Source organism: Oncorhynchus gorbuscha, linkage group LG22 (genome assembly GCF_021184085.1).
Source record: "Oncorhynchus gorbuscha isolate QuinsamMale2020 ecotype Even-year linkage group LG22, OgorEven_v1.0, whole genome shotgun sequence".
In the NCBI taxonomy this organism is placed as follows: domain Eukaryota; kingdom Metazoa; phylum Chordata; class Actinopteri; order Salmoniformes; family Salmonidae; genus Oncorhynchus; species Oncorhynchus gorbuscha.
This window is the reverse complement of record NC_060194.1, coordinates 14800051-14817254: the sequence shown is the minus strand read 5'-3', so window position 1 is coordinate 14817254 and position 17204 is coordinate 14800051. Positions and strand designations below refer to the sequence as shown.

Genomic DNA, 17204 nt, shown 5'->3' with positions numbered 1-17204 from the left:
GCACATTTTAAAAATCAGCATGAATATATTTTCATATATGTGATAGCAGGATGATACTATGTTCTCAAGTGATTGTTTACATTGCTTGTTGTGGTCTGCTATCTCTTTGTCTTAAGGATGTCACAGACTTCACCCAATGTTCTGCTGCATAGAACCCCTATCCAGCTACTGTAGACAACTTGAGGCTATGTCACATATAGGAAGTGGTCATGGGAAGAAAAACAGAACTGTGAAACTACTGTGTCTGGAACTGACAGACAGACAGACAGACTGATAGACAGACGCACCAGCAGAATGGCATCTATAAGGTAAGGTTTCACTTGTACTGTATTCTATTTCATCATTACAACAGAATTGGCACAACATTTTTGATTTCATTAATTTATCTATAACAATGTAATAAACAAATCCAGAAGTCATCTTTTATTCCTTTAAAGCATAACCCGTTCAAATTGAACAGTCTGAATTGGGTTCACATTTTTCAAACCTTCCTTTTACCTGTTTACATTCATTGAGAGCTCTTTACAAGAGAGAGCCAGCCAAAATAGCATTTCTGTTTGGAATACTCTGGCTGTTTGGCGAGCAGACGGGTAGTGAAGAGGTTAAGGATTCTCACATTAAATCAGGCAGGCACTGCTTCTGTACGTGAGAAGGGTACAGATACTGTGCTCGCACCAGTAAGGGAATGTGGTTTTGCATAATGACGCGTGTGTGTATGTGTGCGAGCGTGTGGGTGTTTCACTTGCCTTTCAAATGGTATCTGGGGCATATAGGTACAAGCTTGCTAAATATCACGGTAGTGGAAAGATAACTGAGAGGAAAAAAGCTAAACAATTCTAAGATAGTAGGGCTAGTATAGTATAGTATGTATGATTAATCCACAATCAAAATACCGTCTTTCCTTTAAGATGTTTTATTTTGTACATGTCTTTATGCTTTATTAACCCATCCACCACCCCACCGCTTCGGAGGAAACATATCTTGTTTGTTTTTTACAGCTTTTCCGCTACATTTTCCATATACATTTTGCATACACATTTGACATACAAGGTACTTTATTCAAAAGCAATCGCATAACAATAATACATTGCAGTATGCCTTCCTTAACTAAATAAAGCACCAACCAGTTTCTCCCTTTGACCCCTCAGCGACGCCATGGAAACCAACTGCTCCTTCGACGAGGTGGACCACCTGATGACATCACTGGAGCTCGTCATCTACGTGCCCATCTTCGTGTTTGGCCTTATCCTCAACGTCCTCGCCCTGGTTGTCTTCTGCATCTTCCTCCGCAAGTGGAGCGAGTCCACCATCTACATGACCAACCTAGCACTCATGGACCTCCTTCTCCTCCTCCTGCTCCCCTTCAAGATGCACGCCACCAACCACCAATGGGAGGCCCACAACCGCTTCCTCTGCTCCCTCCTGGAGAGCCTTTACTTCGTGGGGATGTACGGCAGCATCTATACCATCGCCTGCATTGCTGTGGACCGCTGGGTGGCCATATGCCACCCATTCCGCGCCAAGCAGCTCCGTTCCCCCCGGGCTGCTCTGTGGACCTGCATCCTGGTCTGGGTGGTGGTGCTGGGGGGCATCTCCCCCATCTACGGGTTCCGCAAGGAGGAAACAGGGTCATTCCACTGCTTCCACACGTTCTCAAAGGAGGGCTGGCATCCAAAGGTGATCGGCTGCCTGTTGAGCTTCGGGTTCGTGGGGCCGGCCCTGGTGCTGGTGGTGTGTTCAGCCCAAAGCATCCGGACACTGAGGCAGTCGGGCCAGGAGAGCCCTAAAAGCAGAAGCTGTGTGAAGATCATCTACAGTAGTCTTTGCGCCTTCCTGGTCCCATTCACACCCAGCCACCTGGGCATCCTGCTACAGTTCCTGGTGAGTTAATAATAAGGCTAGAAATGCCATAAATGCTTTCTTACGGTTATCTTTTGTGCACATACAGTACCAGTCAAAGGTTTGGACCCACCTACTCATTCCAGGGTTTTTCTTGATTTTTACTATTTTCCTCGTTGTAGAATAATAGTGAAGACATCAAAACTATGAAATAACTCATATGGAATAATGTAGTATCCAAAAAAGTGTTAAACAAATCCAAATCTATTTATATTTGAGTACAAAGAAATGACAGTCCATCATTACTTTAAGACATGAAGGTCAGTCAATACGGAACATTTCAAGAACTTTGAAAGTTTCTTCAAGTGCAGTCGCTAAAACCATCAAGCGCTAGGATGAAACTGGCTCTCATGAGGACCGCCACAGGAAAGGAAGACCTGAAGTTACCTCTGCTGCAGAGGATAAGTTCAATAGAGTTAACTGCACCCCAGATTGCAGCCCAAATAAATGCTTCACAGAGTTCAAGTAACAGACACATCTGAACATCAACTGTTCAGTGGAGACTGTGTGAATCAGGCCTTCATGGTCAAATTGCTGCAAAGAAACCACTTATAAAGAACCCCAATTAGAAGAAAAGACTTGCTTGGGCCATGAAACACGAGCAATGGACATTAGACCGGTGGAAATCTGTCCTTTGGTCTGATGAGACGGAGAGTAGGTGAACGGATGATCTCCGCATGTTGGTTCCCACCGTGAAGCATGGAGGAGGAGGTGTGATGGTATGTGGGTGCTTTGCTGGTGACACTGTCAGTGATTTATTTAGAATTCAAGGCACACTTAACCAGCATGGCTACCACAGCATTCTGCAGCAATCTGATTTGCACTTAGTGGGACTATAATTTGTTTTTCAACAGGACAATGACCCAAAACACACCTCCAGGCTGTGTAAGGGATATTTTACCAAGGAGAGTGGAGTGTTGCATCAGATGACCTGGCCTCCACAATCACCTGACCTCAACCCAATTGAGATGGTTTGGGATGAGTTGGACCACAGAGTGAAGGAAAAGCAGCCAACAAGTGCTCAGCATATCTGGGAACTACTTCAAGACTGTTGGAAAAGCATTCCAGGTAAAGCTGGTTGAGAGAATGCCAAGAGTATACAAAGCTGTCATCAAGGCAAAGGGTGGCTACTGTGAAGAATCTCAACAACAACAAAAAATTGTTTAACACTTTTTTGGTAACTGCATGATTCCATATGAGTTATTTCACAGTTTTGATGTCTTCACTATTATTATGCAATGTAGAAAACAGTACAAATAAAGAAAACCCCTTGAATGAGTAGGCGTGTCCAAACTTTTGACTGGTACTGTGATTATCTGGGGGCATCTTCACCCTTTCGCTCTGGTCTGTTATTGCTAAGACCCAGAGTTTTTCCTGGCCGTGTGACCTGACCTGACAGGCATAACCTCTATCTAATCCTCTTTGTCCTCCCAGGTGCATCAACGCCTGATCGAGGACTGCTTGGCCAAGACAAGGATCAGCTTGTACATTCAGGTGACCATGAGTCTGGCCAACATCACGTGCTGTCTAGACGCTCTATGTTACTACTTCATCACCACGGAGGTGAGGAGCTCCAAGCAGACCTTCACCTTCAGGAGGTCCATGAGCCAGAAGAGAGCCACCACCAGCACCTCGGAGCTCTGACGAGACCCTTGGAGGAAAAAACACTGAGCCAAACTGGTTGAAATGACGTTTTATCCATTTTCGCCCACTGGGAAGTTACTGGCTGTAATCTGACTAGGTTTGTGAGACATTCTGCCACTGTTGGAGGACAAGGGACGTCGACACGGAAAAAGGAGTGTTTATTGTTGAATACCTAGACAACAAGGTAGGTTGAAGGACAACAAGGTATTGAATAGGTTGAATAGGAGAAGTCAGTTTGCTTACAATAGGCATTCATGAGCTCTATAAGTCACACAGTACGTGGGCTAAGACATACAGTCAGGTCGAAAGTAATTGGATCCCTTGATATAGATGATCAAAAAAGACTGTGGAAAATAAATGATACAAATACTGGAGCTGTATTGTATGCTCAATTTTAAAGAAAGAAAATCATATTATTTTATGCTAATACAATTGCTCAGAGAAAGAGATTGTGTTTAACAAGTCATTTTATTTTAATCTCAAAAAGATATGGATCCCCATTTTCAATAGTCCAGCGCCCACCCCTTGCAAGAATAATGACACTGAGCCTTTTTCTGAACTGTTTTATGAGATTGGAGAACACATTGGGAGGGATCTTTGACCACTCCTCTAAACAGAATCTTTCCAGGATATCTCCTTGGTCTGCGTTTATGGACTGCCCTCTTCAATTTAAACCACAGGTTTTCAATGGGGTTCAAGTCCAGAAACTGAGTTGGCCATTGCAAAATGTAGATTTTGTGGTCAGTTAACCATTTCTTTGTGGACTTTTGATGTGTGCTTGAGGTTATTATCTTGCTGGAAGATCCACATGTGTCCAAGTTTTAGCCTCCTGGCAGAGGCAACCAGGTCTTTGGCTCAAATGTCCCGGTAATTGGTCAAGTTCGTGACGCTATTGACCTTATTAACAAAGGCCCCAGGACCAGTGGAATCAAAGTAGCCCCATAACATCAAAGATCCGCCGCCATATTTTACAGTGGAGATGAGGTATTTTGTGGCCATGCACTTCTATTTTCATGTCACCTGATCATAGTTTGCTAAATGCCATTGGCACTTAGATTGGAACCGGTCATATGACATGTTATATTTTATCCAGTCTTTTTTTGCTCGGCTTTATTAAGGGATCCAATCATTTTGGACTCCACTGCATGTGGGCTAAGACAGCGCGCCACTGGTTTCAACTGCCGTCATAGAGAATAAAATCCCCATTTATCTGCGTATGCAGTATGCTGAATGTTACTGTGGGAGTATGAATAAACATATGTACATCAACTATATATTATTCTGTATTGAATATGGTGTATTATAATTGTATTACATTATTACATGATCATAGTTTTGTTCATGTCTGTAATTAGGGTAAAAGTAGTCTATTTCAAATACGTATGTAGTGTGTAGGATGGATACGATTAGGATATGTGATTTAGGTGAATTGTAATGGAATTAACCCCAACCCTGCTACATTGCATGAAAATCCTGGTCATTATTGTTTTAGCTGCGTTCATTTACCCTCTTGTGTTAATGAATGAACGCTTTGTCAGACAACAGTCCAAACAGGAGTACACATTATTAAAGCTGTCTATTCATATAACAGCAACCTATGTTACTGACCGCTAAAATAAGTTTTGTTCGGTCATTAGATTAAATCATTTTTGTACATTTTTTAAAAAAAAAAGTAAACAGTGTTATTTGATCTGTTTTCTAGAAACTGACTTTGAAGGACAGTCGGTTTAAACCTTCAAGGTGAAAAAAGAGAAACCAAATGGAACACAGTGGCAAAGACTTCCGAATAAACCCCTGATCCATTTCCCTTTGAGGCCCAACTAGGTTGGCTACATGAGCCTCTACAATGACTCACTTTCTTGTGACTTACTTTAAACAGAGTCAGAATCTCAGTAATATCCATATATATACCCTACTGTTCAAGTGTTTGGGGTCACTTGGAAATGTCCTTGTTTTTGAAAGAAAAGCTTATTTTTTTTTGTCCATTAAAATAACATCAAATTGATCAGAAATGTGTAGAACAGTGTAGACATTGTTTATGTTGTAAATTTGTAAATGACTGTAGCTGGAAACGGCAGATTTTTTATGGAATATCTACATAGGCGTACAGAAGCCCATTATCAGCAACCATCACTCCTGTGTTCCAATGGCACGTTGTGTTATCTAATCCAAGTTCATAATTTTATAGTGTGTATATATATATATATATAGTGTTTATATATATATATATATATATATATATATATATATATATATAGTGTTTATATATATATATATAGTATATATATGTATATATATATACACTATATATATATATATATATATATAGACCCATACACTATATGGGACTTCTATTAAAGCGCATTATAGAACTCATGTAAAACATGAAGAAAAGGTCTCAGATCAGGTCACACTTTGCACCTGTTTTTTCAGTAAGGGATTTAACACCTAAAACAAGGCTAAAACGTTCTTAACCTTTCTGCAACTGTAGTATTCTTTCTCTTAAGTCTTAACAGTCTATTGACGCACCCAAGCATGTTTTTTGCGTCTTTTACTTTCGGTTTTGTACACCAGCTTGAAAATGATACACCACACTTGAAAATACGACATTTGTGGTTCTGGAAAATATATTTCACAGCGGTTTAGTTGGATCAATGATTCTCAACACAAGTTCTTATTGATTTTATTTAACCTTCATTTAACTAGGCAAGTCAGTTAAGAACAAATTCTTATTTACAATGACGGCCTACTTGCTCACATAAACTGAAATTAGGCGAACTATTAGAATTATAGCAACCAGGAAATGGCGGAGTAATTTCTGCATAGTGCACCTTTAATGTTTATTAATTCCATGATGAAAACGCAGGTGCAAAGCAGTTGCAAATGCTTAGCTAAACCAATCTGACCCACAGTCTTTAGGAATTCATGGAGTTATACAGAGGGATACCTCTTTCATCGAGCTGTTGAAAGGGGTTGTTTGTGAGAAAACTGTACCTCCATAATGAGGAGCAATGTCATTTAACTGTTTGGATGGTTGTTGTGTAAGCCACTTCAAAGAGACAGGAACAGCGTCATAAACAAATAGAAAGACAAAGACAATCAATGCAGCAGCGGGGAACAGAGCAGGGAACTGACAAATATAGGGGAGGAAATAACCGGCTATAAGTGAGTCCAATAACGCTGATGCGAGTGACGAGGGAAGGCAGGTGTGCGTGATGGATGGCAGGAGCGCGTGATGGGTGGCAGGAGCGCGTGATGCAGGGTAATCTGGCGCCCTCAAGCGCCAGGGGAAGGGAGAAGCGGGAGCAGACGTGACAGTATCCACTCAATGGAGAGACTGTGTGTGTGTGTGTGTGTGTGTGTGTGTGTGTGTGTGTGTGTGTGTGTGTGTGTGTGTGTGTGTGTGTGTGTGTGTGTGTGTGTGTGTGTGTGTGTGTGTGTGTGTGTGTGTGTGTGTGTGTGTGTGTGTGTGTGTGTGTGTGTGTGTGTGTGTGTGTGTGTGTGTGTGCTGTTCCCGCTAGCCGAGCATCCAGCTTAGGATGCTCCTCCATTGTCCATTCATTCACTCACAGATACTCAACATATACAATGTCCTCCACCTGAACTCAACCATGTTGATGCTGTCCTCTAATGATTTGAGCATGTTCTTTATTGAAGCTGGGTGGTGCGTGTCATTAGAGCACAAACCATAACAAAACCGGTTGCAACAACAACAGAAAACATTTGATATTGCAGTTGAGATACTCTTCTACCTCCCGGTGACACCGTGTTGTCTTTTGTGTTGTGCCTTGTGCACATTACCCTGTCCTTTATTGACTTCTCCTCTGTCAAAGCAAACCAACAATCAAATCAATGAAAATGGTCTTGGTTGTACACATGTTTAGCAGATGTTATTGTGGGTGTAGTGAAATGCTTGTGCTCCTAGCTCCAACAGTGCAGTGATATCTAACAATACACACATCTAAAAGTAATATAATGCAATTGAGAAATATATCAATATTTGGACATGCAATGTCGGAGTCCGGAGTATAAATATATATACGGCGTGTACAGTACCCGTCAAAAGTTTGGACACACCTACTCATTCCAGGATTGTTCTTTATTTTGACTATTTTCTACATTGTGGAATAATAATGAAGACATCAACACTATGAAATAACACATGGAATCATGTAGTAACCAAAGAAGGATTAAACAAATCAAAATATATTTTATATTTGAGATTCTTCAAAGTAGCCACCCTTTGCCATCCAGGCTGTATCACACCCGGCCGTGATTGGGAGTCCCATTTGGCGGCACACAACTGACCCAGCATCGTCTGGGTTTGGCCGGAGTAGGGCGATAAGAATTTGTTCTTAACTGACTTGCCTAGTTACATAAAAATTATAAAAATAAATAAATGCCTTGATGACAGCTTTGCACACACTTGGCCTTGTTACCTACCTTTACCACCTGGTGGGCGGCCCGTCAGGAAGTACAGGACCCAGTTTCACAGGGCGGGGTTCAGACCCAGGGCCGCAAGCTTAATGATGAGCTTGGAGGGTGCTATGGTGTTGAAGGCTGAGCTGTAGTCACAAACAGCAATGAACAGCATTCTTACATAGGTTAGAATTGCAGTGGGCCTACCATTTGAAAGGAAACACTTTGAAGTTGTGTGGAAATGTGAATTGAATGTAGGAGAATATAACACAATAGATCTGGTAGAAAATATATCAACCAGTGTTTTCTTTGAAATGGTTGTAATTTCAATAGTGTCCACAAGATGGCAGCAGTGTATGTGCAAAGTTCCAGAAGGATAACTTGGAAAATGACGGATTCTCAAGACTTTTACTGTGAATTCCCCATGTACATTTGGTCAAATCGTGAAGGACACAGTCGCATTCATATTCCATTTTTCTGCTAGAATATCGTCAAATCTGTATACTTGGACTTTGATTTAGCTTTCCAAGTATTAGTAGCCATATTATAAGTTCAACAATAGCAAAACAACCAGTTTTCATAACTTCATAACTCCGAGTATCCTTATAATTTTTGTCCAAAATGAAAAGGCATGCTGTTGTACAAGGTTACAAGCTACATTTGACAACATATACATTGTTTCCTAGTACTCCCGTAAAGCCCAGCTCATTGGCTATTGAACTAGCTTTGTTTGACCCCAGTTGGTTCTTATTTGACAAAGATACAGTCGTTGGGTCATTGGCGTGCCATTAAGGCGTCGCTCTCTGACCAAATATTGTGTCCAATAGGATACACCACACCCATAATGAAATTGTGAAGTCTTGTTACCTTATAGGATCTCTGAAGAATAGATAGATATGTACTGTACATAGCACGCTGGGTATGTACATAGTCAATGGTAGGCTTCGAGGGGACTCCTATGGTAGGTCACTGACCTCAACCCAGATTCTCTCAGAGCGTTCACAATCAGCCCACTGACACCCCTATCAAATCACAGTCTACTTGAACAAAGCAATACTCAATCATGAGGCATCAAAGCCAAAGGAACTGAGTAACATTAAGAAATGCTATAGATGGAAGGAATGCAGTTTGGAAACCTACCAAAAAACAATTAGGCAACAACAAATTCAATCCCTTTTAGACAATTTCCTGGGTAAAACGTTCCACTGTAATAGTGATGTGTAAACATGGCAGTAGAAAATCTTAACAGTATATTTGACCTCTCTGCTTCTCTGTCAAATCTAAAAATCTCAAATAGAAAACCGAAGAAAATGAACAACAATGACAAATGATTTGATGAAGAACGCAAAAATCTAATAAAGAAATTGAGAAACCTGTCCAACCAAAAACATAGAGACCCAGAAAACCTGAGTCTACGCCTTCACTATAGTGAATAACGAAAACAATACAGAAATACACTACGAAAACGAAGGAACAGCAAGTCAGAAATCAGTTCAATGTAATCGAAGAATCCTAAGACTCGAAGCACTTCTGGGAAAATTGGAAAACACTTAACACAAATAATTATCTATCCAAAATGGAGATGTATGGGTAAACCACTTCACCAATTTATTTGGGCTCTATAACAAAGAACAAACCCCAAAAACATATACATGACCAAATACAAATCTTAGAATAAACTGTTAAAGACTACTAGAACCCACTGGATTCTCCAATTACCTTGAATGAGTTACAGGACCAAATAAAAACCCTCCAACCCAAAAAGGCCTGTGGTGTTGATGGTATCCTTAATGAAATGATCAAATATTCAGACAACAAAATCCAGTTGGCTATACTAAAACTCTTTAACATCATCCTTAGCTCTGGCATCTTCCCCAATATTTGGAAACAAGGACTGATCACCCCAATCAACAAAAGTGGGGACAAATTTGACCCCAATAACTACAGCGGGATATGCATCAACAGCAACCTTGAGGAAATCCTCTGCATTATCATTAACAGCAGACTCGTACATTTCCTCAGTGAAAACAATGTATTGAGCAAATGTCAAATTGGCTTTTTACCAAGTTAACGTACAACAGACCACGTCTTCACCCTGCACACCCTAATTGACAAACAAACAAAACAAAACAAAAGGCAAAGTCTTCTCATCTTTTGTTGATTTAAAAAATCCTTCAACTCAATTTGGCATGAGGGTCTGCTATACAAATTGATGGAAAGTGGTGTTGGGGGAAAAACATACGACATTATCAAATCCATGTACACAAACAAGTGTGCGGTTAAAATAGGCAAATAACTCACATTTCTTCCCACATGGCCGTGGGGTGAGACAGAGATGCAGCTTAAGCCCCACCCTCTTCAACATATATATCAACGAATTGGCGCAGGCAGTAGAAAAGCCTGCGGCACCCGGCCTCATCCTACTAGAATCTGAAGTCAAATGTCTACTGTTTGCTGATGATCTCGTGCTTCTGTCACCAACAAAGGAGGGCCTACAGCAGCATCTGTATAGATTCTGCCAGACCTGGGCCCTGACAGTAAATCTCAGTAGGACCAAAATAATGGTGTTTCAAGAAAGGTCCAGTAGCCAGGACCACAAATACAAATTCCATCTAGACACCGTTGCCCTAGAGCACACAAAAAACTATACATACCTTAGCCTAAACATCAGCACCACAGGGAACTTCCAAAGCTGTGGTGAGCGATCTGAGAGACAAGGCAAGAAGGGATTTAGATGCACTATTGTAAAGTGGCTGTTCCACTGGATGTCATAAGGTGAATGCACCAATTTGTAAGTCGCTCTGGATAAGAGCGTCTGCTAAATGACTTAAATGTAAATGTAAATGTAAAAGGGCATTCTATGCCATCAAAAGGAACATAAAATTCAACATACCAATTAGGATCTGGTTAAAAACACTTGAATCAGTTATAGAACCTTTTGCTCTTTACGGTTGTGAGGTCTGGCGTCCGCTCACCAACCACAAATTCACAAAATGGGACAAACACCAAATTGAGACTGCATGCAGAATTCTGCAAAAATATCCTCTACAACGTAGAACACCAAATAATGCACGCAGAGCAGAATTAGGCCGATATCCGCTAATGATCCAAATCCAGAAAAGAGCTTTTAGATTCTTCAACCACCTAAAAGGAAGTGATTCCCAAACCTTCTCAAAGCCATCACCTACAGATATGAACCTGGAGAAGAGTCCCCTAAGCAAGCTGGTCCAGGGGCTCTGTTCACAAACACACCCCACACAACCCCAGGACAGCAACACAATTACACTCAACCAAATCATGAGAAAACAAAAAGATAATTACTTGACACATTGGAAAGAATTAACAAAAGAGCAGAGCAAACTATAATGCTATTTGGCCCTAGCAGAGAGTACACAGTGCCAGAATACCTGGCCACTGTGTACAGACTCAGTGAGCATAGCCTTGCTATCGAGAGAGGCCACCGTAGGCAGACCTGGCTCTCAAGAGAAGACAGGTTATGTGCACACTGCCCACAAAATGAGGTGGAAACTGAGCTGCACTTCCTAACCTCCTGCCAAATGTATGACCATAGAGACACATATTTCCTTCAGATTATACAGATTGTAATGGCAGATTTCCTCCTCTTCGTCTGAAGAGGAGTAAGGATCGGACCAAGATGCGGCGTGGTAAGTGTTCATGGCGATTTTAATAAGAAAAGCACTGAAGACTATGAAATACATAAACAATAAACGAATATGTGAAATAACCAAACCGAACCAGTACCGGTGGCGACAAACACTTCACACGGAAACAAACACCCACAAACCAACAGTGAAACCCAGGTTACCTAAATATGGTTCTCAATCAGAGGCAGCTGTTTATCGTTGTCCCTGATTGAGAACCATATTTAGGTAACCTGGGTTTCACTGTTGGTTTGTGGGTGTTTGTTTCCGTGTGAAGTGTTTGTCGCCACACAGAAATAGAAAAAACATAGAAACACAAACAAAGACTGCCCACCCCAATTCACGCCCTGACCATGCTAAATAAAGACAAAACAAAGGAAATAAAGGTCAGAACGTGACACAGATCCACAAAGAAATCGAAAGCAAACGCGATTTTGATAAACTCCCATATTACAGCAACAAGATTTGTGACCTGTTGTCACAAGAAAAGGTCAACCAGTGAAGAACAAACAAATACATTCCATATTTATGCTTATTTATTTTCCCTTTTGTACTTTAACCCATTTGTACATCGTTACAACACTGTATATATACATAATATGACCCGGTCAACAAACCCTGCGCTCCCCACAACAACTCGCCCAAACCTCCCCACTTCTCCTTCACCTATATCCAGATAGCTGATGTTCTGAAAGAGCTGCAAAATCTGGACCCCTACAAATCAGCCGGGCTAGACAATCTGGACCCTCTCTTTCTAAAATTATCAGAATAAATGGTTGCAGCCCCTATTTACTAGTCTGTTCAACCTCTCTTTCGTATCGTCTGAGATTCCCATAGATTGGAAAGCTGCCGCGGTCATCCCCCTCTTCAAAGGGGGGAGACACTCTAGACCCAAACTGCTACAAACCAATATCTCTTCTACCCTGCCTTTCTAAGGTCTTTGAAAGCCAAGTTAACAAACAGATCCCTGACCATTTTGAATCTCACCATACCTTCTATTTGTTCGCCACATTTAATTCCCTTTGCTATAAAAAAAATATTCAGCATAAAAAAGTTATTGTCGCCATGGTTTTATGGCGCATGAAGAGAAGGAGGCCAAACTGCGTGTGTATGTTTCTGTGAGTGTGATCAATCTTCCCATGATTCTGTTTATTTTGAGATCAAACACACTCCACCAGTGATCTAGTTTGATATGATGTCAGAGCTGAAGTGTAACGATGACGCTGAATGAAGTGATGAAAACATGAGTGTTGTCTCTGGCAGCCCCTGATGTACTGGCTCAGAAACCCTTACAGCAAGGCAGTGGACTGATGGTCCATTGGAGTCGTTGTTCTGTAACGTCTTCTTTCATGTTAGCTCCGAGGTTTCTCCTGCCACTGCTAAGAGGACGGTCTGCTCTTATGATGCCTTATTTATCCTTCCTTCATCTTTCCGCTGAGGTAAATGTTGATCTAACATAATTGGATATAGACAAAGCAAGGTGGACACCTCATGACTTATAGTAAACTCATGTCAGATCAGTGATTACATCAAAGTAACAAAATCATTCAAATATGTCACATGATAAGACCTGCAGAGAGAGACCTGCAGGGCTGGTTCAAAGTCAGGCCAATTCCATGCTGGAGTCTGGACAGTGTTTTTTACTGCAGTCAAGCTCCTTGTTCGTGCCTGGGTTGAAGCAATAGTTTCCCACTCCTTTGGCTAACTTTTGCTTTATCAAACTATATGTCATGAGGTCATCTACTAACTTGTAATAAAAAACGCTGTTTATATTTGTACTGTATGTTTGAAAAATGATTAGCTCAATAATAGCGCCGAAGGAGATGTCTGCTGTTTTACAATCCTGTAACCAATTGTGCTATTGTGTATGTCAAGGCGGTGGCCCGTTCCTGTAGGTTCATGCTCTACAACATCCGCAGAGTACGACCCTGCCTCACACAGGAAGCGGCGCAGGTCCTAATCCAGGCACTTGTCATCTCCCGTCTGGATTACTGCAACTCGCTGTTGGCTGGGCTCCCTGCCTGTGCCATTAAACCCCTACAACTCATCTAGAACGCCGCAGCCCGTCTGGTGTTCAACCTTCCCAAGTTCTCTCACGTCACCCCGCTCCTCCGCTCTCTCCACTGGCTTCCAGTTGAAGCTCGCATCCGCTACAAGACCATGGTGCTTGCCTACGGAGCTGTGAGGGGAACAGCACCTCAGTACCTCCAGGCTCTGATCAGGCCCTACACCCAAATAAGGGCACTGCGTTCATCCACCTCTGGCCTGCTCGCCTCCCTACCACTGAGGAAGTACAGTTCCCGCTCAGCCCAGTCAAAACTGTTCGCTGCTCTGGCCCCCCAATGGTGGAACAAACGCCCTCACGACGCCAGGACAGCGGAGTCAATCACCACCTTCCGGAGACACCTGAAACCCCACCTCTTTAAGGAATACCTAGGATAGGATAAGTAATCCTTCTCACCCCCCCTTTAAGAATACCTAGGATAGGATAAGTAATCCTTCTGGGATTCTTCTGATGGCATTGAGGAGTACACCACATCAGTCACCCCCCCCACAGTGAACGTATGTACATACCCCCAACCAGATTTAAGATTTAGATGCACTATTGTTAAGTGACTGTCCCACTGGATGTCATAAGGTGAATGCACCCATTTGTAAGTCGCTCTGGATAAGAGCGTCTGCTAAATGACTTAAATGTAAATGTTTCAAGGAGGTAAAAACACATTTGCCACGCTGATCCTCAACATGAGGGCCCCTTAGGGGTGCATGCTCAGTCCCCTCCTGTACTCCCTGTTCACTCATGACTGCATGGCCAGGCACGACTCCAACACCATCATCAAGTTTGCCTATGACACAACGGTGGTAGGCCTGATCACCATCAACAATGAGAGCCTATATGGAGGAAGTCAGAGACCTGGCTGTGTGGTGCCAGGACAACAACCTCTCCCTCAACTTGATCAAGACAAAGGAGATTGTGGACTACAGGAAAACGAGGACCAATCACGCCCCCATTCTCATCAACGGGGCTGCAGTGGATCAGGTTGAGAGCTTCAAGTTCCTTGTTGTCCACATCACCAACAAACGATCAGGGTCCAAACACACTAAGACAGTCGTGAAGAGGGCACGACAAAGCTTATTCCCCCTCAGGAGACTGAAAATATTTGGCATTGGTCCTCAGATCCTCAAAAGGTTCTACAGCTGCACCATCGAGAGCATCCTGACTGGTTGCATCACTGCCTGGTATGGCAATTGCTCAGCCTCCGACCGCAAGGCACTACAGAGGGTAGTGCGTACGGCCCAGTACATCACTGGGACCAAGCTTCCTGCCATCCAGGACCTCTATACCAGGCAGTGTCAGAGGAAGGCTCTAAAAATTGACGAAGACTCCAGCCACCCTAGTCATAGATTGTTCTCTCTGCTACTGCACGGCAAGCGGTACCGGAGCGCCAAGTCTAGGTCCAAAAGGCTTCTTAACAGCTTCTACCCCCAAGCCATAAGCCTTATATATCCTCTCTTAACAGAAGAGGTGATATATACAGGGGGTACCAGTACAGAGTCAATGTGGAGGCTATATACAGGGGGTACCAGTACAGAGTCAATGTGGAGGCTATATACAGGGGGTACCAGTACAGAGTCAATGTGGAGGCTATATACAGGGGTACCAGTACAGAGTCAATGTAGAGGATATATACAGGGGGTACCAGTATAGCGTCAATGTGGAGATTATATACAGGGGTTACCAGTACAGAGTCAATGTGGAGGATATATACAGGGGGTACCAGTACAGAGTCAATGTGGAGACTATATACAGGGGGTACCAGTACAGTGTCATGGTGGAGACTATATACAGGGGGAACCAGTACAGAGTCAATGTGGAGACTATATACAGGGGGTACCGGTACAGAGTCAATGTGGAGGCTATATACAGGGGGTACCAGTACAGAGTCAATGTGGAGATTATATACAGGGGATACCAGTACAGAGTCAATGTGGAGGCTATATACAGGGGGTACCAGTACAGAGTCAATGTGCGGGGGCACCAGTTAGTAGATAATTGAGGTAATATGTGTCAGGATTTGGCCAGGGTTGTTCCGGTTTTTGGTCACTAGATGCCCCCATTGTGCCTTTTGACCTTTTGTTTTCCCTTGATCCCCATTATTATTTGCACCTGTGCCTCGTTTCCCCTGATTGTATTTAAACCCTTTGTTTTCCTCAGTTCTTTGCTCTGTGTTTGTATGTTAGCACCGAGCCCTAGTTCTCTGTGAACTCTTGTTGATCCCGGTTGACTCTCTTGTGGAATTCTGTTTTTTGTTCTTGTTTGTTTGTTTTGGAGTATCTTTTGAGGCTTTTTGTGCTATACCTTCCACCTTGTGGATTTACCTTTTTTTGTCTTGGAGGATTACCTTAGTTCTTGTGGAATTCCTTTTGAGGTTGTGGAGTTACATGTTTTCCTGAAGAACTTCACTTTGTTTTCTTCATTAAATACACCATCTCAAGTACTGCTGTGTCTGCCTCATCTTCTGGGTTCTGCCGACTATTCGTGGCTCAGTTGGTTAAGTGACTGTTTCTCACTCCGGAGACCCGGGTTCGTAACCGGGTCCTGACAATATGTCCCTGTAGGTAGAGTTAAAGTGACTATGGATTGATAATAAACAGAGAGTAGCAGCAGCGTAAAAGAGGGGTCTGAGTAGACCCTGTATATAGCCTTGCTATTGTATTTCACTGCTGCTGTTTTATGATTTGTAACTTTTAAAAAACATATCTACTTTTTACTTTACACGTCTTAAAGCATTGTTGACTAAGGACTTATTTCATTGTCAGGGCTACACCTGTTTTATTCGGCGCGTGTGACAAATACGATTTGATTTTATTGGTAATATGTTGTGTGTCCCTGTGGTGTTTTCAGCTAAAGACTCTATCGTCCACCTGATAGAGAAGGACCCAAGGATATGCCACACAGGTGACCAGACTCATCAGCAGTCCTGGTACAGTGCACGCACACACACACACCATCTTGCAGAGAGCACACTTAAATTCACACAGGACACCGAATAGGACAGGAGAAGTACTCCAGATATAACAAACTGACCCTAGCCCCCCGACACAAACTACTGCAGCATAAATACTGGAGGCTGAGACAGGAGGGGTCAGGAGACACTGTGGCCACATCCGAGGACACCCCCGGACAGGGCCAAACAGTAAGGATATAACCCCACCCACTTTGCCAAAGCCCAGCCCCCACACCACCAGAGGGATATCTTCAACCACCAACTTACCATCCTGAGACAAGGCCGAGTATAGCCCACCCCCCTCCAGGTGTCACCCATCTTCCCCATTATCCCCTGTGTATTTCTACCTGTGTTCTCTGTTTGTCTGTTGCCAGTTCGTCTTGTTTGTTCAAGCCAACCAGTGTTTTGTGTCTGGCTTTTCCAGTTTATCGCCTTCTTGGTTTTGACCCTTGCCTGTCCTGTCTCCGAGCCCACCTGCCTGAGCACTCTGCCTGCCCATGACCCTGAGCCTGCCTGCCATCCGGTATTGTTTCCCCACCTCTGGCTGCCTTAACCTGTCTATTGCCTGCCC

General features: G+C 42.8%; 1 protein-coding gene across 3 annotated transcripts; it reads left to right on the top strand.

Annotated features, from left to right (window-relative positions):
- Window positions 1-39: 39 nt before the first annotated feature.
- Window positions 40-16663, top strand: LOC124009960 (G-protein coupled receptor 55-like). 3 transcript variants are annotated; one of them, XR_006834340.1, is made up of 4 exons: window positions 40-308; window positions 1149-1881; window positions 3334-3727; window positions 16531-16663. XR_006834340.1 is itself a non-coding variant. In XM_046322227.1 (3 exons), exons 1-3 carry the CDS (start codon window positions 295-297, stop codon window positions 3541-3543), a joined length of 957 nt encoding a protein of 318 aa, XP_046178183.1. In that variant the 5' UTR covers window positions 40-294; the 3' UTR covers window positions 3544-5486. The 3 variants fall into 3 exon arrangements, 2 of the variants coding, with proteins under 2 accessions (XP_046178183.1, XP_046178185.1); XM_046322227.1 differs by lacking the exon at window positions 16531-16663 and having other exon boundaries at window positions 3334-5486; XM_046322229.1 differs by lacking the exons at window positions 40-308; window positions 16531-16663 and adding an exon at window positions 871-1050 and having other exon boundaries at window positions 3334-5486.
- Window positions 16664-17204: the final 541 nt, after the last annotated feature.